This window comes from Chiloscyllium punctatum, chromosome 10, assembly GCF_047496795.1.
Source record: "Chiloscyllium punctatum isolate Juve2018m chromosome 10, sChiPun1.3, whole genome shotgun sequence".
In the NCBI taxonomy this organism is placed as follows: Eukaryota; Metazoa; Chordata; class Chondrichthyes; order Orectolobiformes; family Hemiscylliidae; genus Chiloscyllium; species Chiloscyllium punctatum.
The window spans coordinates 71171263-71193072 of NC_092748.1; the positions used below are offsets into that span (position 1 = coordinate 71171263).

The 21810-nt window shown below is 39.4% G+C and overlaps 2 protein-coding genes across 2 annotated transcripts in view; one reads left to right on the forward strand and one right to left on the reverse strand.

Annotated features, from left to right (window-relative positions):
- The window catches only part of LOC140482276 (voltage-gated inwardly rectifying potassium channel KCNH7), a 464373-nt gene extending 458032 nt beyond the window's left edge, over positions 1–6341 (reverse strand). Inside the window, exon 1 of the mRNA XM_072579472.1 lies at positions 5700–6341. Within this exon, the coding sequence (XP_072435573.1) occupies positions 5700–5775 (76 nt within the window). The 5' untranslated portion in view covers positions 5776–6341. The remainder of the gene's footprint in view (positions 1–5699) is intronic.
- Positions 6342–15588: 9247 nt separating this feature from the next.
- LOC140481819 (histone H2B type 1-O-like) lies at positions 15589–15969 on the forward strand. Its single transcript, XM_072578346.1, has one exon. The coding sequence runs from the start codon at positions 15589–15591 to the stop codon at positions 15967–15969; it is 381 nt and encodes a 126-aa protein (XP_072434447.1).
- The last annotated feature ends 5841 nt before the right edge of the window (positions 15970–21810 follow it).

Sequence of the window (21810 nt, forward strand, 5' to 3'; positions counted from 1 at the left end):
TCTGTGTCAGAAAGTTCTAGACTTGAGAACATCATGTAAGGTAGCACTAGAATATAGTGCAATGCTGTTGGAAGCACCAGCTTTTGGAGAAAATAAAACTAAAGCTGCTTGATGATGTGGAGTTAAAAGATTCCCATGGTATTATGTGAAGAATAACAAAGGGAAAATAATTATATCTTACTCAACACCAAAAATAAGTTAAGTGACCATTCATCTCCAAACTGTTTAGTGGATGTGATTTGAATTCTGAATCTAGCTATATAATAGCAGTAACATTAAAATAATGAATTAATTGATTGTTTTCATTTTTTGAACATTGAGGAAACATGATTTGGCTTATTTGGCTTTGCAGTATGTATATCTACGATGTGTACTAGTGTAATGTTGTAAATATATCTTGCCATTGGTAGTAAGGTTGGAGAGGAAGCAATCCTGTTCCTGGCAGGCTATGTATGATTGGAGAATATGTTTATGTCCCAGTGAGGCCACTGCCACAGCTTTGATCCTTAAACATTAGTCACTGAGTCCATGATTTCCCATTTTTATACTATTGAAATATAACTATGTATCTGCAGTAGGACATTTATACTTTACATACCATTGACCTTATGACCTTGCACACTCTGCTTGATTGTTTTCAGCCACAATGAATCAAAATTTAGAAAATATTGAGGAATATTCAACAAGAGTTAATCTTGAGTATAAAACAGTCCAACGTACACAGTTTTGATTCATAAGCTGGCACTGTATGAAAGTTTAGCTAAAATTTTGTGGAATACAAGTAGGAAAATTCACTGTAACAAACATCCAATATCAAATGTAACTTTAGTCATTGTTTAATAAAAAGCTTATGATTACCAACTTTAAAAGCACCATCAATGTAATTTACTCATGAAGGCTACTTTTTTGGAAAATTGGAAAGATAACACAAGTAGATTGCTTTTTAATTAATTCATAGGATGTGTGTCATTGGCAAGACCAACATTAGTTAGCTGTCTCAAAATACCTTTGAGAAAGTGGCAATGAAATACCTTGACTACTTGTCGGCTGTAACAGAGGGAAATTAAGAGCCTCATTGCTTTGGCTCAGGATTTGCATGTAGGCCAGACTCTTTAAGGATAATCGATTTATTTCTCTAAACAACATCTGTGAACTGCATTGATTGTGAAAACTTGCTGTATTGAAGTAGATTTGTTTGAAACCTTTTGGAGCTAAATTGGATAGTCCCTGAAATTGGACATGGCAAGCAAATGCATGATTACATTATACCCACTCATAGTCTCTCAAATGGCACACACACTTTCCATTGCCTGGTAATTATAATTATTGTAGTCTTCTGTGTAATTCTGAATGGTTGGGCATCATCACAGGGGCCCACATTTGGGTGTGACTTCTACTGTTTGAAACTAGCCTGCACAATTTAAAGTTAAACTTAATCTCTTAAAGGTGAGCTGTATTCTGGTAGGAGCTTTGGCTAAATCTTCATGGAGCAGTGATAAATCTGGAGGAAGAAACAGAGAAGGTGTTCCATGGCTTTCAAATGCTACACTGTAGGCCTTAGTGCATCAGGTCGATAGAGCAAGAGAGATGTTATTTCCCCTGCAAGAGCCAGGGGGCCCGAGGCAAATATTAAAAAGGCAGCAGGAACAGTCTGTAGCAGCTTGACTGAAATTCATAGCTTTACCTCACTATTTCAAACTTAGCATTGCTGCAAGGCTTACACTCAGGCTCAGTATCCCAATTATGACTGTGGGTACCAGTGCTCATTAGTGGTTTGGATGTTATCACAGAACTTAAGTAGATTACTAAAATAACCCAGGCACCTCAGGATTGTCTTTACCACCAAGCAGGCACCTTCTAGTTTTATGTGGTGGCTTAAAGATTGCTGGAACAGCAGACTTACACAAAATAAATGCATCATACCAGTGGTCAAGATAGCAGGAGTTCACCAGTATGATATGCTTGGATATTCATATCTGAAAATGTGTTGCAGGAAAAGTGCAGCAGGTCAGGCAGCATCCAAGGAGCAGGAGAATCGACGTTTCGGGCATGAGCCCTTCTTCAGGATTCCTGAAGAAGGGCTCATGCCCGAAATGTCGATTCTCCTGCTCCTTGGATGCTGCCTGACCTGCTGCACTTTTCCAGCAACACATTTTCAGCTCTGATCTCCAGCATCTGCAGCCCTCACTTTCTCCTTGGATATTCATATGCCAAGTATACAATAATTGTACTCTTAATGGTTTCAGCACATTCTGTAATTGAATTGTAATGCAGCCAAAGTCATGTCTGTACAATAATTTGCACATTGCCATAATGGGAAGCCTGAAATCTTGGCAAAGCCAGAATTAGAGTCTAAAGTTTAGAGGAAAGACAATTAAGTCGCTTCTCCTGACACAAAGAATGTCTGTGAGGTCTTTAATACAGTGATGAATGCTGAAATTGAAGGATTTTTGCTGAGTTATGTGTTCCAGCTTGGAAGGATCCACTTGAAAAAAACATTTCAGAGCCACAACATCCCAGCTGCTGGCTGTGTTATTCTCATCCAGCGCTGAGTCTCAAGAGGTGGAACAGTTTTTGGCGAAGCACAGATTTGAAACACATGACTTCACATTTAGTAACAGTGAGGAGGTGTGATACCTGCAGCCTTTACGCAGAAAGCCCCTTTTCCACCTCCTCTTTGAGCAGCTCATCTTAGTCAATGCCTCTGCTCCATCTCCATCTGATGTTGCAACTCAAGGCCCATTGAAACTCTAGCTTCATAACAGTAAGCAAATCACTTACTTAGCAACCTAGCTGCAGGATCAAATTCCTTTCCAACATCCAATACAATTCCCTGCAGAATTTTCTAACTTTTCTGAACTTCTCCAAACAGCCTGTACTTCTAAAAACTCTGAAAGAGACAGTAGAAATTAATAATAAGAAAAAAAAACCAATAAGTTAGATAATAATGTGTTTTTAAAAATAGAACAGTGCCTTATTCAGCTGGATCAGTTATAAATTTAAAAACTGTGATGGATACTTTTTTATTAAGCAAAGGTATTAAGTGAAATGGGCCAAAAGCAGCTATATGCAATTAGGCCACAGACCAATCATGGTCTCAGATGGTAGAACAGACTCGTGGGGCAGAATGGCCTATTCCTATTCCTATATTCTTTGTGCGTATAGAGAGGATATTAATGACAGTGGTTTAGTAAGCATCTATCAAATTAGTGTTAGGCACAGCTTAGCCTTCGTGATCTTCCTAGTCTGCACACGTCTGGCACATCCACACAACACTATGTGAATGTCTTCAACAAAATTGTGTTCAGTATGGTCTGCAGTAAAAGTGAGTGAGAGTGACATGGTTTCCAGTTTTCTGATAAACCACCACCCTTGACATTGAAACTGTAGGTACAGAGGAGTGTATTTTTTGAGCTATATGACCATTGAAGCTTTGACAGATTTCACGTTTGTCACACGAATAGGATATACCCAAATCTTGTTTTGGATTTTGTTTTTCTGATCATCTGCTATCTGTTCTTAAATTTAAATGTTGCAGATGCACATTGCAGATGCATATGTTCAAAAATGTGATTGACTGTGCATTATCCAAATTGTTGGGATGTGAGTATCATTGGCAGTGGCAGAATTTATTTCCCATCACAAATAAGTCTTGCAAAGGTTTTGAGAGCTGCCTTTGTGAATTGGTGCAGTCCATGTGGTTTTGGTAGATCTACGTTGCTGTTAGGAAGAGTGTCATAGAGCCATTGAGATCTACAGTAGATAACAGTGCAACATAATTTTCCAGGATTATGCTAGAGAACACAGTTTCAGTACAAATAAAGTGTGAATGAAACTTGTCCAATTTTAATTTGAAAAGAGAAGTCAATATTTGTATTTTACATGTCTAATTATTTCTGGGTTTTGCAATTTTGCACTCTTCTAAGAAATTCAGTTGAAAAGTCAGCGAACCTGCAGTGTAACAAGGCCTGAAGCTTTTTTACACAGAGCCCTTTATTAATAACATCCCAGACACAGTTGATCAGCTAATGAGAAGTGAAGGTTTTTTGAAAAAAAAATGGCAACTGCATGAAAAGTGAAATTTCCAATCAGTCTCTAAATACAATGTATTGTAACAGGTCCAGTCCAACACAAGCATCTCTTCCAAAGCAATCAACTCCTAGGAGATCCAAACTTCTTTGCACCTGTTGTTGCATGGGGACATAGCACAGCACGCCATGTCAGTTGAGATATAGGCTGTTATGGAGCACAGAAGCTTAAAGTGAAACCTCACATTATATTAAAAAAAATACACACCTGCGCACTTGTTCAAAACAAGAGAGAGATGAAACTGGCTGGCATATTATTGTTGGATTTCTGGGGCTTAACTCTTATTTGGGATTGAAATGTTCCCTGTCTGCAATGATTGTACAGGCTCCTTCGGGGCAGTGAATATTCTTTTCTAGTATGCACACAATCACTAAGCTGTTGACAACTGAGCAGAAATAAGCACTGGACTCACTCAGAAACTCTCAGGATTGGCAAAATTGAAAATTGGAAGAAAAAAAGTAAAACAATCACAGCTGCATTACAAATGAGTGGTTCTGAGAGTCAGGTTAAGTAATATTGCTTGACATATGACTATGCTGTAATTTATGAGAGCCAGTTAATGCTGACATAATAAAAGTGGTGTTCTGCATTGAGTATTAACATTCCTTACTTATCCAGTCCCTCCAAAATAAAAAGAAGGCAAGAATGAAACAAATTACTCTATAACAGAAGAGGGCTGTTCTATATAAACTGAGTTTTGTGCCAACCCTAGTTTCCATTTGACAGCAAGAAATCTGAGTCAACTTTGTTGTAATTTGCATCATTTGACGTCACAGCATTTAGATGTTGCTGCTTTTGTATACATTCAGTAAATAGCCGCCACGTTCAAGGAATGAAGCTCTTTTTTTAATGTTCAAATTAAACTTAATGAACGTTCACATTAAAATCACTTGTATTTAGCCGAGCTCGTTGGTTCACCATGTCAACTTATCTCATGTACGCACGCACATTAAACTGGCAGGTTTATGCTCTTGATTCATGTCCGCAGAGACGTGGACTAACACATTGTAAAACCTTTAACAGCCATAAACAGAAAGCTTATGTTATTTCCCTGGGCTACTCCGAATCTTGGTACCAATTCCCGGAAGCCACCTCACTGTGTTACTCAGTTCACCTTACAAAGATAATTGATACAACTTTGTTTTTTTATAAGTACAATAGCACCACGCTACAACATCATTTCAACAATTGCTTAATATAGAGGCACATGATATATACTTCACACATGACTGAGAAGTACAGCTTTCAACGTTCAGTTTGTCGCTTTCCCTTTCAAATGATAGTTTATTCCTGCACATTGATTTGGTTGTCTGCTGCGAGCGACCTTAAATTGGAAAAAACCGTATAGAAACCGAGTAACCCTCCTTTCGATTTTCCAAAAAGAAACAATAGTGAAATTCTCGATTATCATCTGGATTTTGGAAAGACCAAAACCAAGCACCTTTTACAAACTAAGATAAAAATCTGCATTGCAATTGCAACCCCGCCTTTACATTCTTAATTAGATCTCCACAACCACTAGAAGATCAATTGTGAAAGGGCAGCCCACCGCCACACATCCAGACTGACTAGACCTTGAAATTTGACAGCAAGTGTATTTTTCTACTTACTTTGGCCCTCGAATTTCCGTATAATGGTCCCCAGAAAGGTATTTTGCGGCGCAACATGCCCTCTTCGCACAGGCATGTTTGATGTGATGTGGTTGCTTTGCCCGATTGAAATAGCCGTTGCGATCCGTTCGGTATGTGCTCCTCTCAACAGCCACTCTGCCTCTCTCGGATCGTCCCTTTGTCAGAAAAGCATCATCGACAACACAGTCACTCTCCGCTTGGCAACAGCAGACCTTCCGGGAACATCCAGAACTCAGGGTCCCCCAGCAGACCCGAGCACCCGCGCAGAGAATGACAATGAACAATGCCCCGGTCCACCTTCTCGGAACAAAAGCATCGCAAATTTCGGAAGGATGTGCTTTCCTCAAAGCGCTAGGGTGCTGTTGAACGGAAGATATCAGCAGCTCTGAGAGCCCGGGTGACGCTCCCCTCGGCTCCACACGCAGCTCTGATTACCCGAGCGTGTCTGTACTCAACTGATCGCTGCCCATTCCACTTTATGTTAGAAACAAATTCACGAAACGGCACACGGGATTAAAAGGAAAGTACTGTAGACAACAAGAAGGGCGGAACATGCCCACTTGGCCAAGTCACTACAATTAGTTGTGAAAACAATCACTGCTCGATAACCACTGATGGCTGTCCAAGGTACTGAAACACAACTCCAATTTAATTTGAAATGACGCAAGTGTTTCACAAAAGTAAAACACATCCCTACACACACAACAGCCATTACCGAGCACCCACAAAATAGACAGGTGAGATTAACAAAAAAAAACAGAATAAATATCCGTGGATGCAGGCGTTTCTGAATATGAGGCTTTATAACATATTAATTCCCCAATAAAATGAGTGGGGTTTTGCTCAGTTAAGAACAAGTTAAGAATTTTACAGCGTGATACAGAAATATTTATTCGGATGTTGCAAAACTTAATTTGATGTGAACCTAATTCCGCTTTATGCATATGGGTAAATCGATCTAAAGTCAATCGAATGAACAAAGGTTTTCTCAATTGTACTTGACTGGCTTCTTCCGTTCAGGCGATGAAAAGAACGGTAAACATTATTCGAAACTATGGAATGATACTAAGTGCAGGTGACTACAAATAGAAATGAGACACCACCAGGGTGAAGAAGATAACTAATCTTGTGGTGTAAAAGAACCATGGTAACTTTAGCTCGCCAAAGACACAGGAAAAGACATAGGAATAGTCTATACACATAAAGTCAAATATTCCAATGTCACCGATTTAAGATGAATTGTCTGACAGCTAATTTGGAAACCAAGTCAGGTTTAGATTTAGGATATTTGTGGGATAAATTAAACGTTTATTGTGATAGTTCTCATATTGCTAACTGGAATGGGGATCGTGGTTAATGTGGAGTTTGGGTTGGTGATGTGAAACAGAAATTACAAAATAAGCCAAATGATGGAAAGAGAGATCTGATCAGGGATAATGTTGATTTTTTGAGGTGGGATTGATGCAACAATGGGTTCTGTCTACCAACTTTGAGCAGGAAATTTAGGTGAGATGTGACTTCACGGTTCTGCAGTGGAGATCAAGGTTATCAAAGTAAAAATGATAGAGAAACCATTTGACAAGAGTTGAGTTTGAAGAGGGGAAACATTTACAAAGGACCTAAGGGACAACTTTTTCACACAGAGGGTTGTGTTTATGGAATGAGCTGCCAGAGAAAGTGGTGGAGATTGGCATAACTACAAAATTTAAAAGGCACTACGATGGATACATGAATAGGAAGGATTTAGAGGGATGTGGGCCAAATGCTGGCAAATGGGACTAAATTATTTTAGGATACTGGTCGGCATGGATGTGTTGGACTAAAGGGTCAGTTTCCATGCCGTGCACCTCTATGACTCTATGAGGTGATCAGATCAAATTTCTTCTTGATCTGTAATGTCTGTTTCACATAACTGCCCACAACTCCCCAACATTTTTTGTTTTATTTATTGATAGGATAGGGGTGTCACTTGGGAAGTGCCAGTGTTTATCTCCCATTTCTAAATATCATAAGGAAGGTGTAGTGATTTCCCTTCTTGAAGTGCTGCACTTCTTGTGGAGTTGGTCATCTCACAGTATTGTTGAGGTTATAGTTTGAAATTTTGACCCAGTGTCTGCAAAGAAAAGGCCACATGTTTCCAAGTAAAGATGTTGCATGACTTGGAGGGCAAGGTACAGTTAGTTGTGTTGCTTTGGGCCTATGGAGGTAGTGAAGACCGCAGATGCTGGAAAGTCAGAGTTGATAAAATGTAGAGCTGGAAAAGCACAGCAAGTCAAGCAGCATCAGAGAACAGGAGAATCAATGTTTCAGGTAAGACCCTTAATGAGGACCTATGCCACTTATCTTCTTTGGACCTATGCCATTTATCTTCTACATGGTACTGAACATGGATTGGGAGATGCTGTTGAAGGAGTCTGAATAATGGTGAACACTCAACCGACTAATTATAGGAGTCAACTCCATCAATCCCTCTACTTTCAATGATGTCAATGTCCAGTATGAATCTGACAGCAAAGGCTGCAGTGTTTGAAATCATCTTCAGTCAGAAATGTTAAACCAAGCCTCAATCTTAAGCTCATGACTGTCACAGAAGCTAGTCTTTTTCCAACTCAGTTCATGCCATATGAAGTTTAGAAATGGTTGAGTTCCCTGGATATAGCAAAATCTATGGTGCAGGACTACAATCCACTGTAGCGCTGCCTTCTGCCCCAGAAAGAGTCTGACATGTCTGGAACATTGCCCAGACATCTCCTGTTCACAAAATTCTTTGGATGTCCAACCAACCAGTTACCACATGATAAATCTACTCTCAAATTTCAACAAAGTGGTGGAAGGTGTCATCAGTACTGCAGACAGTGACACTTCTTTGTTTGGTATTTATTCTAGATGATTCTAGCAAGGCCAGTATTTATTGCTTATCCATTGTTTTCTTGAGAAGATGATGACAAAACCACGTCTTGAACCATTGCAGTCAAATAGATACACCCACAATGTTTTTACTGTTATGGTTTGATGCAATTAAATGGCTTTTTCAGTTATTTCAGAGGGCAGATGAGATTTTAAATTGATGACTACACCACATATTGGAATTACACTTTTATTATTGGTATATAAATTTATGTCCATTTTTAGAATAACATTTTGAAGTTCGAATGACCAACATAAATGTTGAAATATGTGGTAGCTACATTGATAAGAAGGCTATAATTTGCAATTCCACTGCAAGTCATATACCAGTTTTGCTTGAAAATAATACACTTTACCTTTATCATTACTAGTTCAGTTTCCTGGAATTCCCATTCTAACTGCATTGCGGGCGCATCCACATGACATGGACTTATCGCTGAATTTTTAGGGGCTACTTAGAATGGTTAATAAATGATGACCTTGTCAACAGCATCCTTAACCCAAGAAAAAATCAGCCATTTCAGGATGCAGAGAGAAAAATCAGATATGGAAAAAGAGTAGGTCTGTGATGGTCAAAATATGATGTGTAACTAAAGAAATTATCAAGAATGGTATGAGGAGAAGGAAATGCCAATAACAGAGACATCAATGCAATAGAAATAAAAGTGAAAAATGGGGTGTAACTGTAAATAGAGTGTGGGCCAGATTCATGATATGAAGCACACTTATAGACAGAAAGAATCATGTTGATGGTGTTTTCTGCACCTTTTAAGGCTTACAAAATAGAGAAAAGCCATTTAGCTCATCACATTGTGTTTGCCCTTTCATTGAGAAACCTAATACTAAATCTCACTAATGCAGGGTCTTCTTCTTTTTCCATCTATTCCTCTGGTTGACAATAATTTCTTTAAGCTACAATGACCATTGCTGTAACCTCATAGTCAGAACATTTCGTTCTCAATAGTCTACTGCATATAAATATTTTACCTAAACACTGTCCTCCCTCTATTAAAGATAAAATATTAATTGTTGAATCACTGGCCACTTGCAATAGTTGACATAATCACTCTTTCAAAACTTTTAAGTGTAAGAGAACTTCCATTCAATTCCATCATTGCCTATCTATGGAAAGATGCCCATTAGTTCAAGTCTCTCTCAAATATCCATTCTAGTACTGCATATAGATCTCATTTCCTCTCAATCACAGGACCACCTACGTTCATCATTTGTATGTATTGCTGCCTCAGATCATTTGCTGCTAAGATTTTCATCTATGCTTTTGTTAGTTCCAAATGAAACTATCTTAATGTTCTCTTGACTGGTTTTCCATCTTTCATGAACTTGAAATCATTCAAAATTCTGCGCTTTGTATCGTAACCTGTACTTAGCTCCATTCAACATCACAACGTGCTGGTCTTGATTGCCATTCCAGCTATAATGCACTTATAAAATTTACATCCTTATGTTCACATCCCAACATGACCTCCTTTGAAATATCACTGTAAATATCTACAATCCCAAAATCATTCAAGAACATTGCATACCTCCCTGGATTATATTTCCTCAAACCTCATGATGCGGAAAAGTTAGCTCAGTTGGCAAAATGGCTGAAACTTCAGATTATATCAGTGGTATTGTTTCAATTCTGTGATAATATTAAGATCTGTCTGGTCACTCTGCCTTGAAAGTGTAAGACAATGGCTAACTACCACTGAATAAAATCTGGCACTGGAAATGGATCAGGCAGCATCTGAGGAGCAGGAGAATCAATGTTTCGGGCATAAGACCTTCATCATCGGCTTTTGCCCAAAATGTCGATTCTTCTGCTCCTCTGATGCTGCCTGACCTGCTGTGCTTCTCCAGCGCCACACTTTCCAACTCTGATCTCCTAGTCACTGAATAAAACCTGTCAAAGCAACAACTTAAGTTGAAAAATTAGCCAACAATGAGACAAGGAATTTGTCTGTGGGCAGAGCAAACACAAACATGAAACCTTGATGTCTTTTTTTCACTCATAAAACCATTCTGTTTGATAAAGCTTTCAAACATAGAGTCATAAAGTCATAGAAATGTACAGCATGTAAATAAACCCTTCAGTCCAACTCATCCATGCTGACCACATATTCTAAATTAATCTAATCCCATTTGCCAATATTTGGCCCATATCCCTCTAAGCCCTTCCTATTCATATACCTAGCCAGATGCCTTTTAAATTTTGTAATGTACCAGCCCCTGCCACCTCCTTTGGTAGCTCATTCCATACATGCACCACCCTCTGCATAAAAATCTTGTCCCCCGGGATCTTTTAAATCTTTCTCCTCTCACCTTAAACTTATGCCCTCCAGTTCTGGACTCCCCTAAACTGGGGGAAAGACTTTGACTATTCACCCTAACCATGCCTCTACAAGGTAACCTCTCAGCCTTCCACATTCTAGAGAAAAAAGCCCTAGCCTATTCAATTTCTCTCTATAGTCCCGACTCTCCAACCATGGTAACATCCTTGTAAATCTTTTCTGAACTCTGTCAAGTTTCACAACATCTTTCCAAAAGGAAGGAGACCATAATTGCATGCAATATTCCAAAAGTGACTTGTACAGCCCCAACATGACCTCCCAACTCCTGTACTCAGTACTCTGACCAATAAAGGAAAACATACCAAATGCCTTCTTCAGTATCCTATCTATCTGCGACTCTACTTTCAAGGAGCTATGAACCTGCACTCCAAGGTCTCTTTGTTCAGCAACACTCCCTAGGACCTTACCATTAAGTGTATAAGTCCTGCTAAGATTTGCTTTCCCAAAATGCAGCATTTATCTGAATTAAACTTCATCTCCCACTCCTCAGCCCATTGGCCCATCTAGTCCAGATCCTGTTGTAATCTGAGGTAACTCCCTTCGCTGTCCACTACACCTCTAATTTTGGCATCATCTGTAAACTTACTAACTGTACCTCTTTTGCTTGCATCCAAATCATTTATGTAAATGACAAAAAGTAGAGGACCCAGCACTGATCCTTGTGGCACTCCACTGGTCACAGGCCTCCAGTCTGAAAAACAACCCTACACCACCCCCTCTGTCATCTACCTTCAAGCCATTTTTGTATCCAATTGGCTAGTTTTCCCTGTATTCAATGAGATCTAACCTGACGAACCAGTTTCCCATGGGGAACCTTGTGAACACCTTATTGGAGTCCATATAGATCACGTCAACCACTCTGCTCTCATCAATCCTCTTTGTTACTTTTTCAAAAAACCCAATCAAGTTTATGAGACATGATTTCCCATGCACAAAGCCATGTTGACTATCCTGAATCAGTCCTTGCCTTTCCAAATACATGTACATCCTGTCCCTCCAACAACTTGACTACCATGATGTCAGGCTCACCAGTCTATAGTTCCCTGACTTGTCCTTACCACCCTTCTTAAATAGTGGCACCACGTTAGCCAACCTCCAGACTCCGGCACCTCACCTATGACTATCTCAGCAAGGGGCCCATCACTCACTTCCCTATCTTCCTATAATTTTCTAGTGTACACCTGATCAGGTCCTGGGGATTTATCCACTTATTTGTTTTTCAAGATGTCCAGCACTTCCTCCTCTGTAATATGGACAGTTTACAAGATATCAACATCTATTTCCCTACATTCTATATCTTCTATGTCCTTTGCCACAGTAAATATGATGCAAAATACCCGCGGAGTATCTCCCCCATCTCCTGCGGCTGCACACAAAGCCACCTAGCTGATCTTCGAGGGGCCCTATTCTCTCCCTAGTTACCCTCTTATCCTTAATGTATTTGTAAAAACCCTTTGGATTCTCCTTAACTCTATTCGCCACAGTTATCTCATGTCCCCTTTTTGCCCTCCTGATTTCCTTCTTAAGTATACTCCTTCTGTCTTTATACTCTTCTAAGGATTCACTCGATCTATCCTGTATATACCTGACATATGCTTCTTTCCTTTTCTGAACCAAACCCTCAATTTCTTTAGTCATCCAGCATTCCCTACACCTATCAGCCTTCCCTTTCACCCAGACAGAAATATACTGTCTCTGGACTCTTGTTCTCTCATTTCTAAAAGCTTCCCATTTTCCAGCTGTCCCTTTACCTGTGAACATCTGCCTCCCTATCAGCTTTTGAAAGTTTTTGCCTAATACCCTCAAAATTAGCCTTTCTTCCAATTTAGAAATTCAACTTTCAGATCTGGTCTATCCTTTACCATCACTATTTCAAAACTATGGTTGCTGGCCCCAAAGTTCTCCCCCACTGACACCTCAGTCACCTGCCCTGCCTTATTTCTGAAGAGTAGGTCAAGTTTTGTACCTCCTCTAGTTGGTACATCCACATATGGAATCAGAAAATTTTGTTGTACATGCTTAACAAATTCCTCTCCAACTAAACCCTTAACACTATTTCAGTCCTAGTCTATGTTTCGAAAGTTAAAATCCCGTACCATAACCACCCCATTACTCTTACAGTTAATTGAGATCTCCTTACAAATTTGTTTCTCAATTTCCCTCTGACTATTAGGGGGTCTAATAATACAAACACAACAAGGTGATCATCCCTTTCTTATTTCTCAGTTCCACCCAAATAACTTCCCTGGATGTATTTCCAGGAATATCCTTCCTCAATACACCTGTAATGCTATCCCTAGTCAATAACGCCACTGCCACTCCTCTCTTGCCTCCTTTTCTGTCCTTTCTGTAGCATTTGTATCCTGGAAAATTAAGCTGCCAGTCCTATCCATCCTTGAACCACATTTCTGCAATTGCTATGATATCCCAATCCCACATTCTTAACCATGCCCTGAGTTCATCTGCCTTCTCTGTTAGGCCTCTTGCATTGAAATAAATGCAGTATCATTTATCAGTACTTCCTTGTTCTCTGCTTTGTCCCTGCCTGCCCTGACTGTTTGACTCATTTCTTTTCTCAATTGTACCAGTCTCAGATTGATCCCTTTCCTCACTGTTGCCCAGGGTCCTACACCTCCCCCTCCACCTCAACTTTCTAGTTTAAATCCTCCTGATCAGCTGTAGCAAATCTCCCTGCCATTATATTAGTCTCGAGAGGATTCAAGATGCCACGTAATTGCCTGTTGGAATTTTAGATTTCCCTGGCTTTCACTATACAATCAGTGTTTTGGAAATTTTGAGAAGTCTTGCAGTGCATTTTTCAGGATACATCCAGTCTCTGAGTCTCCAGGGATAAGAGTATCTGGACTCAAGATTTTTTATTATGGATGAAAAGATTCCTTAGTGTGAAGGTTTGTCAAGTTTTTTTTAATCGTTTTGTATTTTACATTTTGCAGTGAAGTTGAACCTATACAATATCAAAATATAATAAGACATGAAGCGCAAACATACGAAAAAATTAAGCATTTCAGGATTGCATCATTCCCAATTTCCATAAAACATAAAAACTGACTTTGGAATAGTAGTTCTCAAGTTTGAGGTTGATTTAAAATCCAAGAATAACACTTTAATTGTAAATTTGATAGTTGTGAGGTTTTAATTTTGAAAATTAAAAACCCTTGGGTTCTGAAATGGTGTTACCAGATGTTACTCATTTGACTATGTTCATCTATGACAGTCACTCAGCAGGGGAATCATTACATGATGCAATGAATTAGACATTCAGGGAGGATTCACCAATTCTCTACAATTTGCTGCTTCTGAAATTAGGCTAATGAAGGCCTCCACAATATTGGTCAGGGGTGTCACATGCTTTAGCTCTTGCGATCATGATTCTGTTCCAACGGATTGTATGCTAACTTATAAAAAACAAAAATAGACAAAGCACAACTGATGTTAAGCAGCTTTAAGAACATACTGCATAGACTGCATGAGTTCAGTTGATTTACAAGTTACCTTTGTCTGAATATTCGTTAAAATCATTACTGAATTTATAGCCTGGTGAAAGCAATACTTTTCACCGACAGATCCTTGGTAGTCTGGGACTTTTGCTCACTTTTCTTTTGACCTAAATGCTGACCCATGTTCCTGGCCCATGAACATTTTTATCTTTTGGATGTTTATCCATACCATTTATCCCCATGATAGCACCATTTTGTAAAGCAGTAAGAGCAGAAATTAAAGTTATGCGGCCAAGTTTTTAAGGAAAAATGGTGTTAAATGGCTTAAAAATGCCACCTTTTAACTATGTTGGTATCCGTTTTACAATCAATCACATTACAATCAATTGAGTAACTGATATAAGTGCCCTTTTAATGCCCTTAGCAAAACTGATCACTGGGATGCACAAATATTCCTTGTGCCAGGTGCGCAATGGCAGGAAATGTATCATTTTCTCAGCTGAGACATCATAGCACATTTACTGTTGTGTGAATGCGAAATTGGAATGGACAGTGACTGCGTTCTACTCAAATTCCTGCCTGCACCTGCACAGATCAGAAAGTTTTAGTGTAATCTCAATGAAGAAATTTGGGGCCACAGTTTCCAATAATTGTTTTGAATTGCCTTTTCACTGAGAGTTTAAGTGTAAATATGTTTTTTGTCCTATCTCACACTTAAATTACATCAAATATTTTGTTTTAAAATAGGTAGAGTTCAACATTATTTCGAATCAATCAGTTTGCATTTTAATGAAATGTTTTTGCCAATAAAATAGGCGAGTTGTAATTAACATTTTTGTAATTTTTAAATTCACTTTGGTGGATAAGAGGGTTGTGAAGTAGACCAGCATTGTTTACCCATCCAAATTGCCCTTCACTGTTGTGGTGAGCTGCCTTGTTGAACCATTGCAATTCATTTGTTGTAGGTTCACCCGCAATGCTGTTAGCGATAGGTTTTCAGGATTTTGACCTAGCAATAGTGAAGGAATGGCAATATATTTCTGTTGTGATTGCAACCAGATAGATCTTGTTGACTATGAAATTCTTGACTGGGGTTGTTAACCTGGGCCAATCAGGGAGCCCTCACTGACCAAACAAGTGACTATCACGATGGCTGATGAGAAGAAAGCACAGCAAACCTTTAAGAAGGGTGCAATGAAAATCTTCAAGAAGGCACCGTTAAAGGACAGCAAGAAGAGGAGCAAGTCCAGGAAAGAAAGTTACTCCATCTACATCGACAAAGTAATGAAGCAGGTTCACCCTGATATCAGCATCTCCTCTAAGGCCATGAGCGTCATGAACTTGTTTGTCAATGATATTTTCAAGTTCATCACTGGAGTGGCTTCCTGCTTAGCCCATTACAATAAGTACAACACCATCAGCTCCTGGGAGATCCAGACCACTGTGTGTCTGCTGCTGCTTGGGGAGCTCACCAAGCTCGTCGTGTCAGAGGGCACAAAGGCTGTGACCAAGTATACCAGCTCCAAGTGAAACACCACACTGTACTGAAAGATAACAACAAGAGAAGGGGCTCTTTTGTGGTGCAGTGGTAGTGGTTCGAGAAACCCAGGTTCAAGTCCAACGTGCTCCAGAGGTGTGTAACAAAATCTCTGAACAGGTTAATTAAGAAAAATTTGTTAAATTAAAAGAAAAGAAAAGTATATAAACAGGTGATTTAGAAGCTCTTCAGTTCAAAACTGACTCTGTGCTGGCTGTCCACAGCCAGTGTATTGTGCACAAGCAAATAAAGGTGACTTGGTGACAGGATAACGGCCTTTATGCAGTTATTTCAATTTCTAAGCCAGGATGGTGACTGTCTTGGAGAGGAGCTTGCAGGTGATAGTTTTTGTGTTGTTCTTGGCCTTTTAGATGGAAGTAGTCATGGTTTGGAAGGTGCTGCTGAAGGAGCCTTGGTGAGTTTCTGCAGTGCATCTTGTTGATGGTACCTACTACTCCGACTGTGCGTTAAGGAGTTGACAGTTATGTTGAGCAGGCAGAAAAGAAGAGTTGAAACCTGGGGCAAATCAGCCATCATTTTGGCCTGGTCCAGATCCTATGTCTTATGTTCTTGTGATAGGCCTCACAGGTATTAGAAACATTAGATGTAGGGTGTCATAGACTGGCCTTTCCACTGACATCTAGCCACTGGATATTCAAACAATGTGACAATGCTGCAAAGTGAAGCTTGCTGTCTATTGCTATCTATTCCATCAGTGCGATGTTAACTATTTTTCTTTCACCTTTCTTCAGGGCCTTTGCCATTCATGGACCCTATTAAAGTGGATTCAGATGGGCACAATCCTCCAATTGAAGCAATATCACAATCTCCATCATGGAACTTGGCAGACCAACTGGGTCAGTTCAGGGAGTTAGAGGAAAGAACCAAAAAGAAAGAACTTACACTTATAGAATGTCTTTGATGATATAGGACATCCTATTGTACTTTCCATAGTATGAAGTATTTTTAAAATGTAACTTTATTGTGAAGCATGGTATGCAGTTTCTAATTTATTTTCAGCAAGCTGTACACCAATAAGATAATAAACAGATAACTTGCTTTCAAAATATTGATTGAAGGATGACTGTTAACCAGAACACAAAAAAATGCTATCCAGTCCTTCTTGAACTTTTACTGTATGTTCTTTTACAACAACTTGAAACAGCAGGTGAGGCTTTCAGTTTATCACTTCTTCCAAAAGGTATCACCTCTAGCAGTGTCAAACTCCAGTACTACATTGAAGTGGTAACTTAGGTACTGTCTGTGGAATGGATCGTGAACTCATGACATCTGACTCAAGAGGCATAAGTATTACTTACTGAGTCATACCAAACACCTGTCATGCACTCAGCATGAGGAAAGGTAGGGAGCAATGGAAAGGGCAGTGAAGGAGACCAAGCTTGAGGAAAAACAGATATCCTGAATTCAGGGTTCCAACCTAACCAAACAAAATTCCTATCCAAATGCATGCAATATGATGTGGGAGAAAACCCTATCAAGAACTTCCAGTACCATTTATGAAAGCTTAGAGAAGTCCCCATTCAGCCAGTTTAACATTCTATTCAAAGGCTTCAGTATTCTACGTCCAGAGTTAAGCATGTACATTGATTCAGTCAGACTTTCAAATCAAGTGTCTGTCTTGCCAGCTTTTAATCTTGGTGATAGCTAAAATTGCTGTTGTTCAGTCCCACAATTCTAACCACCTTGAATAGCCTTAAAGACACCTCTGATTTCCTGAAATCTACTTTCTCACAGATATGTATGAGTGATGAGTCACAGACCTGAGGGAATGGCAATGGCGCAATAGGAGTGGTATATCTAGCCATCCCCCAAGATGGCAGCATATCTGTTGCATTTCTATATCTTCAATAAATATCTGGCATAATTCCAACTGGATAGTTTGTCTCACAAGGTGCTACAGCCAACAGTTGGGCTCTTTATGGCCCCATTTTTAATTTTTCATTAGGCACCTCAATTAAATGGCAATATCATTTCACCAGATATCCTGCAGCCACTGAGAGAGCATGTAATAGAAATCACAACATTATAAGTGAACAGAAGTTTGTGAAGAGATGATAATATTATGATAATGTCACTGGATTGGCAGTCTAAAGGCTCAGACAATGTTTTTGGGACATGCACTCAAATCCCATCTCAGCAGCAAATGGAGTTTGCACTCAGTCATAAAATCTGATTTGAACTGTCAATGATAGTGGCTATGACTACTGTCATCGATTGTTGTAAAGTCCCCATCTAATTCACACACTATTTTTAGGCAAGTAGATCTGCCTTTCTTATTTAATGTGACCTGCATGTCTCTCTAGACCCACCACAATGTGGATTACCTTCACTGACCTCGAAAAATATTTAGCAATCAAGAGTAATTAGGGATGGGCAATGTCAGGCTCCTACTTATCGACTACAGCTCCACTCTCAATGCCATTATTCCAAACAAATGCTTCTCTAAACTCCGAGATGTAGGTCTTGGCTGCCCCCTCTGTAACTGAATCCTCAACTTCCTGAACCATAGTCCACAATCAATAAGCATAAGTGACAACACTTTGTCCACCACAAACCTCAAGACTGGTGCCCCGCAAGGCTATGTACTCAGCCTCCTACTATACTCCTTACACACGTGCAAATAGGTGTCAAATTCCACCCCAACTCTATTTACATGTTTGCTGACAATGCCACCATTGTAGATTGAATCTCCAACAATGACAAGACAGAACAAAGGAAAGAGATTGCTTAGAAGCATGGTGAAAAGATAACAATCTCTCTATTAATGTCAGCAAAGTGGAAGAGCTTCAGGAAGTGGAGGGCACACCCTTGTCTGCATCTATCACGCTGTGGTAAGGTTGATTGAGAGCATCAAGTTCCTGGGAGTGATGATCAACAACAATCTGTCCTGGTCCAGACTGATGCGACAGTCAAGAAAGGACAACAATGTTTCTGCTTGCTCAGGAGACTGAGGAAATATGGCTTGTCTACAAGAACTGTTAATAATATTTATAGCTGCACTATAGAAAGCATCTTATTTGGATGCATCACAGCGTGATTTGGCAACTGCTGTTTCCAAGACCGCAAGAAACTACAGAGAGTTGCGAACACATCCCAGTCCATCACACAAACCAACCTATCATCATATGACTACACCTATAGTTCCTGCTGCCTCAGGAAAGCAATCAACATAATCAAAGCCCAGCCCACCATGGTTACACTCTCTTCCACCCTCTTCCATCAGGCAGAAGATATAGAAGTGTCAATACACGCAAGAAATTCGAGAATAGCTTCTCGCCGGCTATTTTGAACAGACCTCTCAAATTTTAATGTTGATCCCTCTCTCTGCACTTTCTATGCGGCTGTAACACTGTACTCTGCACTCTGATCTGCTCCCCTAATGCACTTTGTAAGGTACAATCTGCCTGCAGAGCTCACAAAACAACACTTATCACTATCTCGGTACACATGACAACAATAAATCAAACAACAAATTATGGCTTTGCCATTAATGCTCATATCACATTAGAGAATATAAATATTTTAAAATTACAGCACAGAAGTCCATTTAATCTATTCTGCCTAAATTTGCTCTTTCAAGAAACCATCCAATCAGCCCATTCTCCTGCACTTTGTATACACTAATACAATCGTCTTCTCTCAAGTTCTCATTTAATTATTTTTTGAGTGTTGTTGAATCAGCTTCCAGTATCCTTTCAGACTGTAATTCTAGGTCATTCTCATTTCCCATCATGAATAAAAAGAAATTGATGAATTAAACTCCGGGTACACAGATGTGTGAAATATTATTTTAAGGCTGTAATAGTTTTAGTCATTAAATTATTCATTTTTACTAATTTTGAAGTTTTATTTCCAGTATGATTTCAGAGCAAACTCTGAGTCTGCTATGTCAGGAAGTTTTTTAAATTAAATGATAAATGTTCTTTCATGCAGAGTTAAAGAACTGCAAAGATGGTAGTAAAGTTTTCTTTTAGATAACAAGGTATATTGTGGACTGCTTGAGAGGAACAGGTCAACTGAAATGCTTTGCAGGCAACTCATTCCTGTCATTTCTGCTTATTGCACTAAATCTTCCTTTTCTGCTCCCTCCTTGGATTCAGCCAGATATTCCTTCCATGGTGTGTGATCCAATTCGAGTTTCTTTTCCATGTGCAGACTTCTTAAGATTATGTGATTTAACAAACTGCCAAAAGTAAGATTACTTTTGGGGTTTCTCTAAAGTATCTCTTAGATCTAGGAAAATGCCTACCATCGCTTCAAGGGCTGAAGTGCATATGATCATTATCCAAATGAACTTGGATATATCTCATCCCTGTAAGTGTTTTAGGATTATGGAAGAATATCATAAGCAATGTTTGTTGGGGTAACCTTTTAAAATTCCATGATTTCTGAAATAGTGGGTCCAGGGAATGGTGTGGTTGATGGTGAAGAACACTGGAATCATGACAGATGTCGGAAAAGCTACAATACTCTTGTGTATTATTTAATGGGCAGCAGTATGTTGATGGAATAAAATCCCTTGCAATGAATGAATCTGTTGTTATGGTGCCATTATGTTCTTTTAGGAAACCAACTCCTCTGTGTATCTACAGGCTCTTCTTTCTGTCTCCGTCATTCGAGAAAGTACACAATGGTCCTAGCAAAGGATCATTAGATGATCTGCTTGTTACTGACTCAGCACTGCTAGAAATTACCAATATTATCCTGGAAAGAGCCAAAAGAAAGGGCAGTGATTAGTTGCATTGCCACAGGCAAAGCACGGTCATATGGCTCAGCAGGCAATAAGTGTATTTTCTGGATATTTCAGGAATCCATGACAAGATTTCTCGAGAAACATAGTCTGTGCTGCTCCTCAGGCAATTCCAAATAAAGTGATTTTAAGCCTGTAGACTCCCATGGGCCACATTATTCCTTTCTTCAAGCAGTCCTGCTGATGCTTGTATTTTGCTTGCCAGTGACTGTTGTTTCTCTTCCTCCATTTTGAGCACTCTCAGAATAACATTCATCAAGTGCTGTGGGTGTATTGAAAAAGTTAAGCAAAATAAGCTCCAAAGCAAACACTCAAACACAAGCCTGCAAAATGTAACAGCAACAGATACGTGTGATGCACCAGGGTCATACTAGCCTTCAGAGGATTATGATTTACAGGAATTTATAAAGCTCCTACCTTCTTTGAGGTGAAGCATTCAATGCCTAAAATAATTATTTAGATATTAAAGGGATGGTCATCAGAAGCCTAGCAATTATGGAGCGGAAGTCTCTCCATGCAATTTTAACTTTGCTACTGCTCCATCGGCACAGGACAAGGGAGAGTTAGACTACTCCACCATTTAATTAGAGCACAGCTAATCAGAACTTACTGTCATTTGTCTTGCCTTCATAACCTTGGATACCCTTATGCAAATAGAAATCTTATGAACTCAAGCTTGAAAATGTAAATGCATTTTGTGTGTATAAATGTCTCTTCATCATTCTGAAGTAGTCTAGATCTAATTTTAAGAGTAAACCTTGTTCTTCTGGTTTACTCATCAGAACAACCACAAGTTATGTGCATGCAATGCCTGTAGCATAATGAAACATTCCAGAAGCACTTCACAGGAGCATTTTAAGACAAATGATGCCGAACCACATGAGGAGATACTAGGTAAGATCACCAAAAGTTTGGTTGGAGAGGGAAGTTTTAAAGAACAAAAGTAGGGTGGGAAGATGCCGTGTGGGAATTCCACTGCTAATGACCGAGGCAATTGTAGATGCACCACCTAGAGTGAAGCATTTGTGCTTGACATTTCACAACATGACAGCATGAGAGGAGC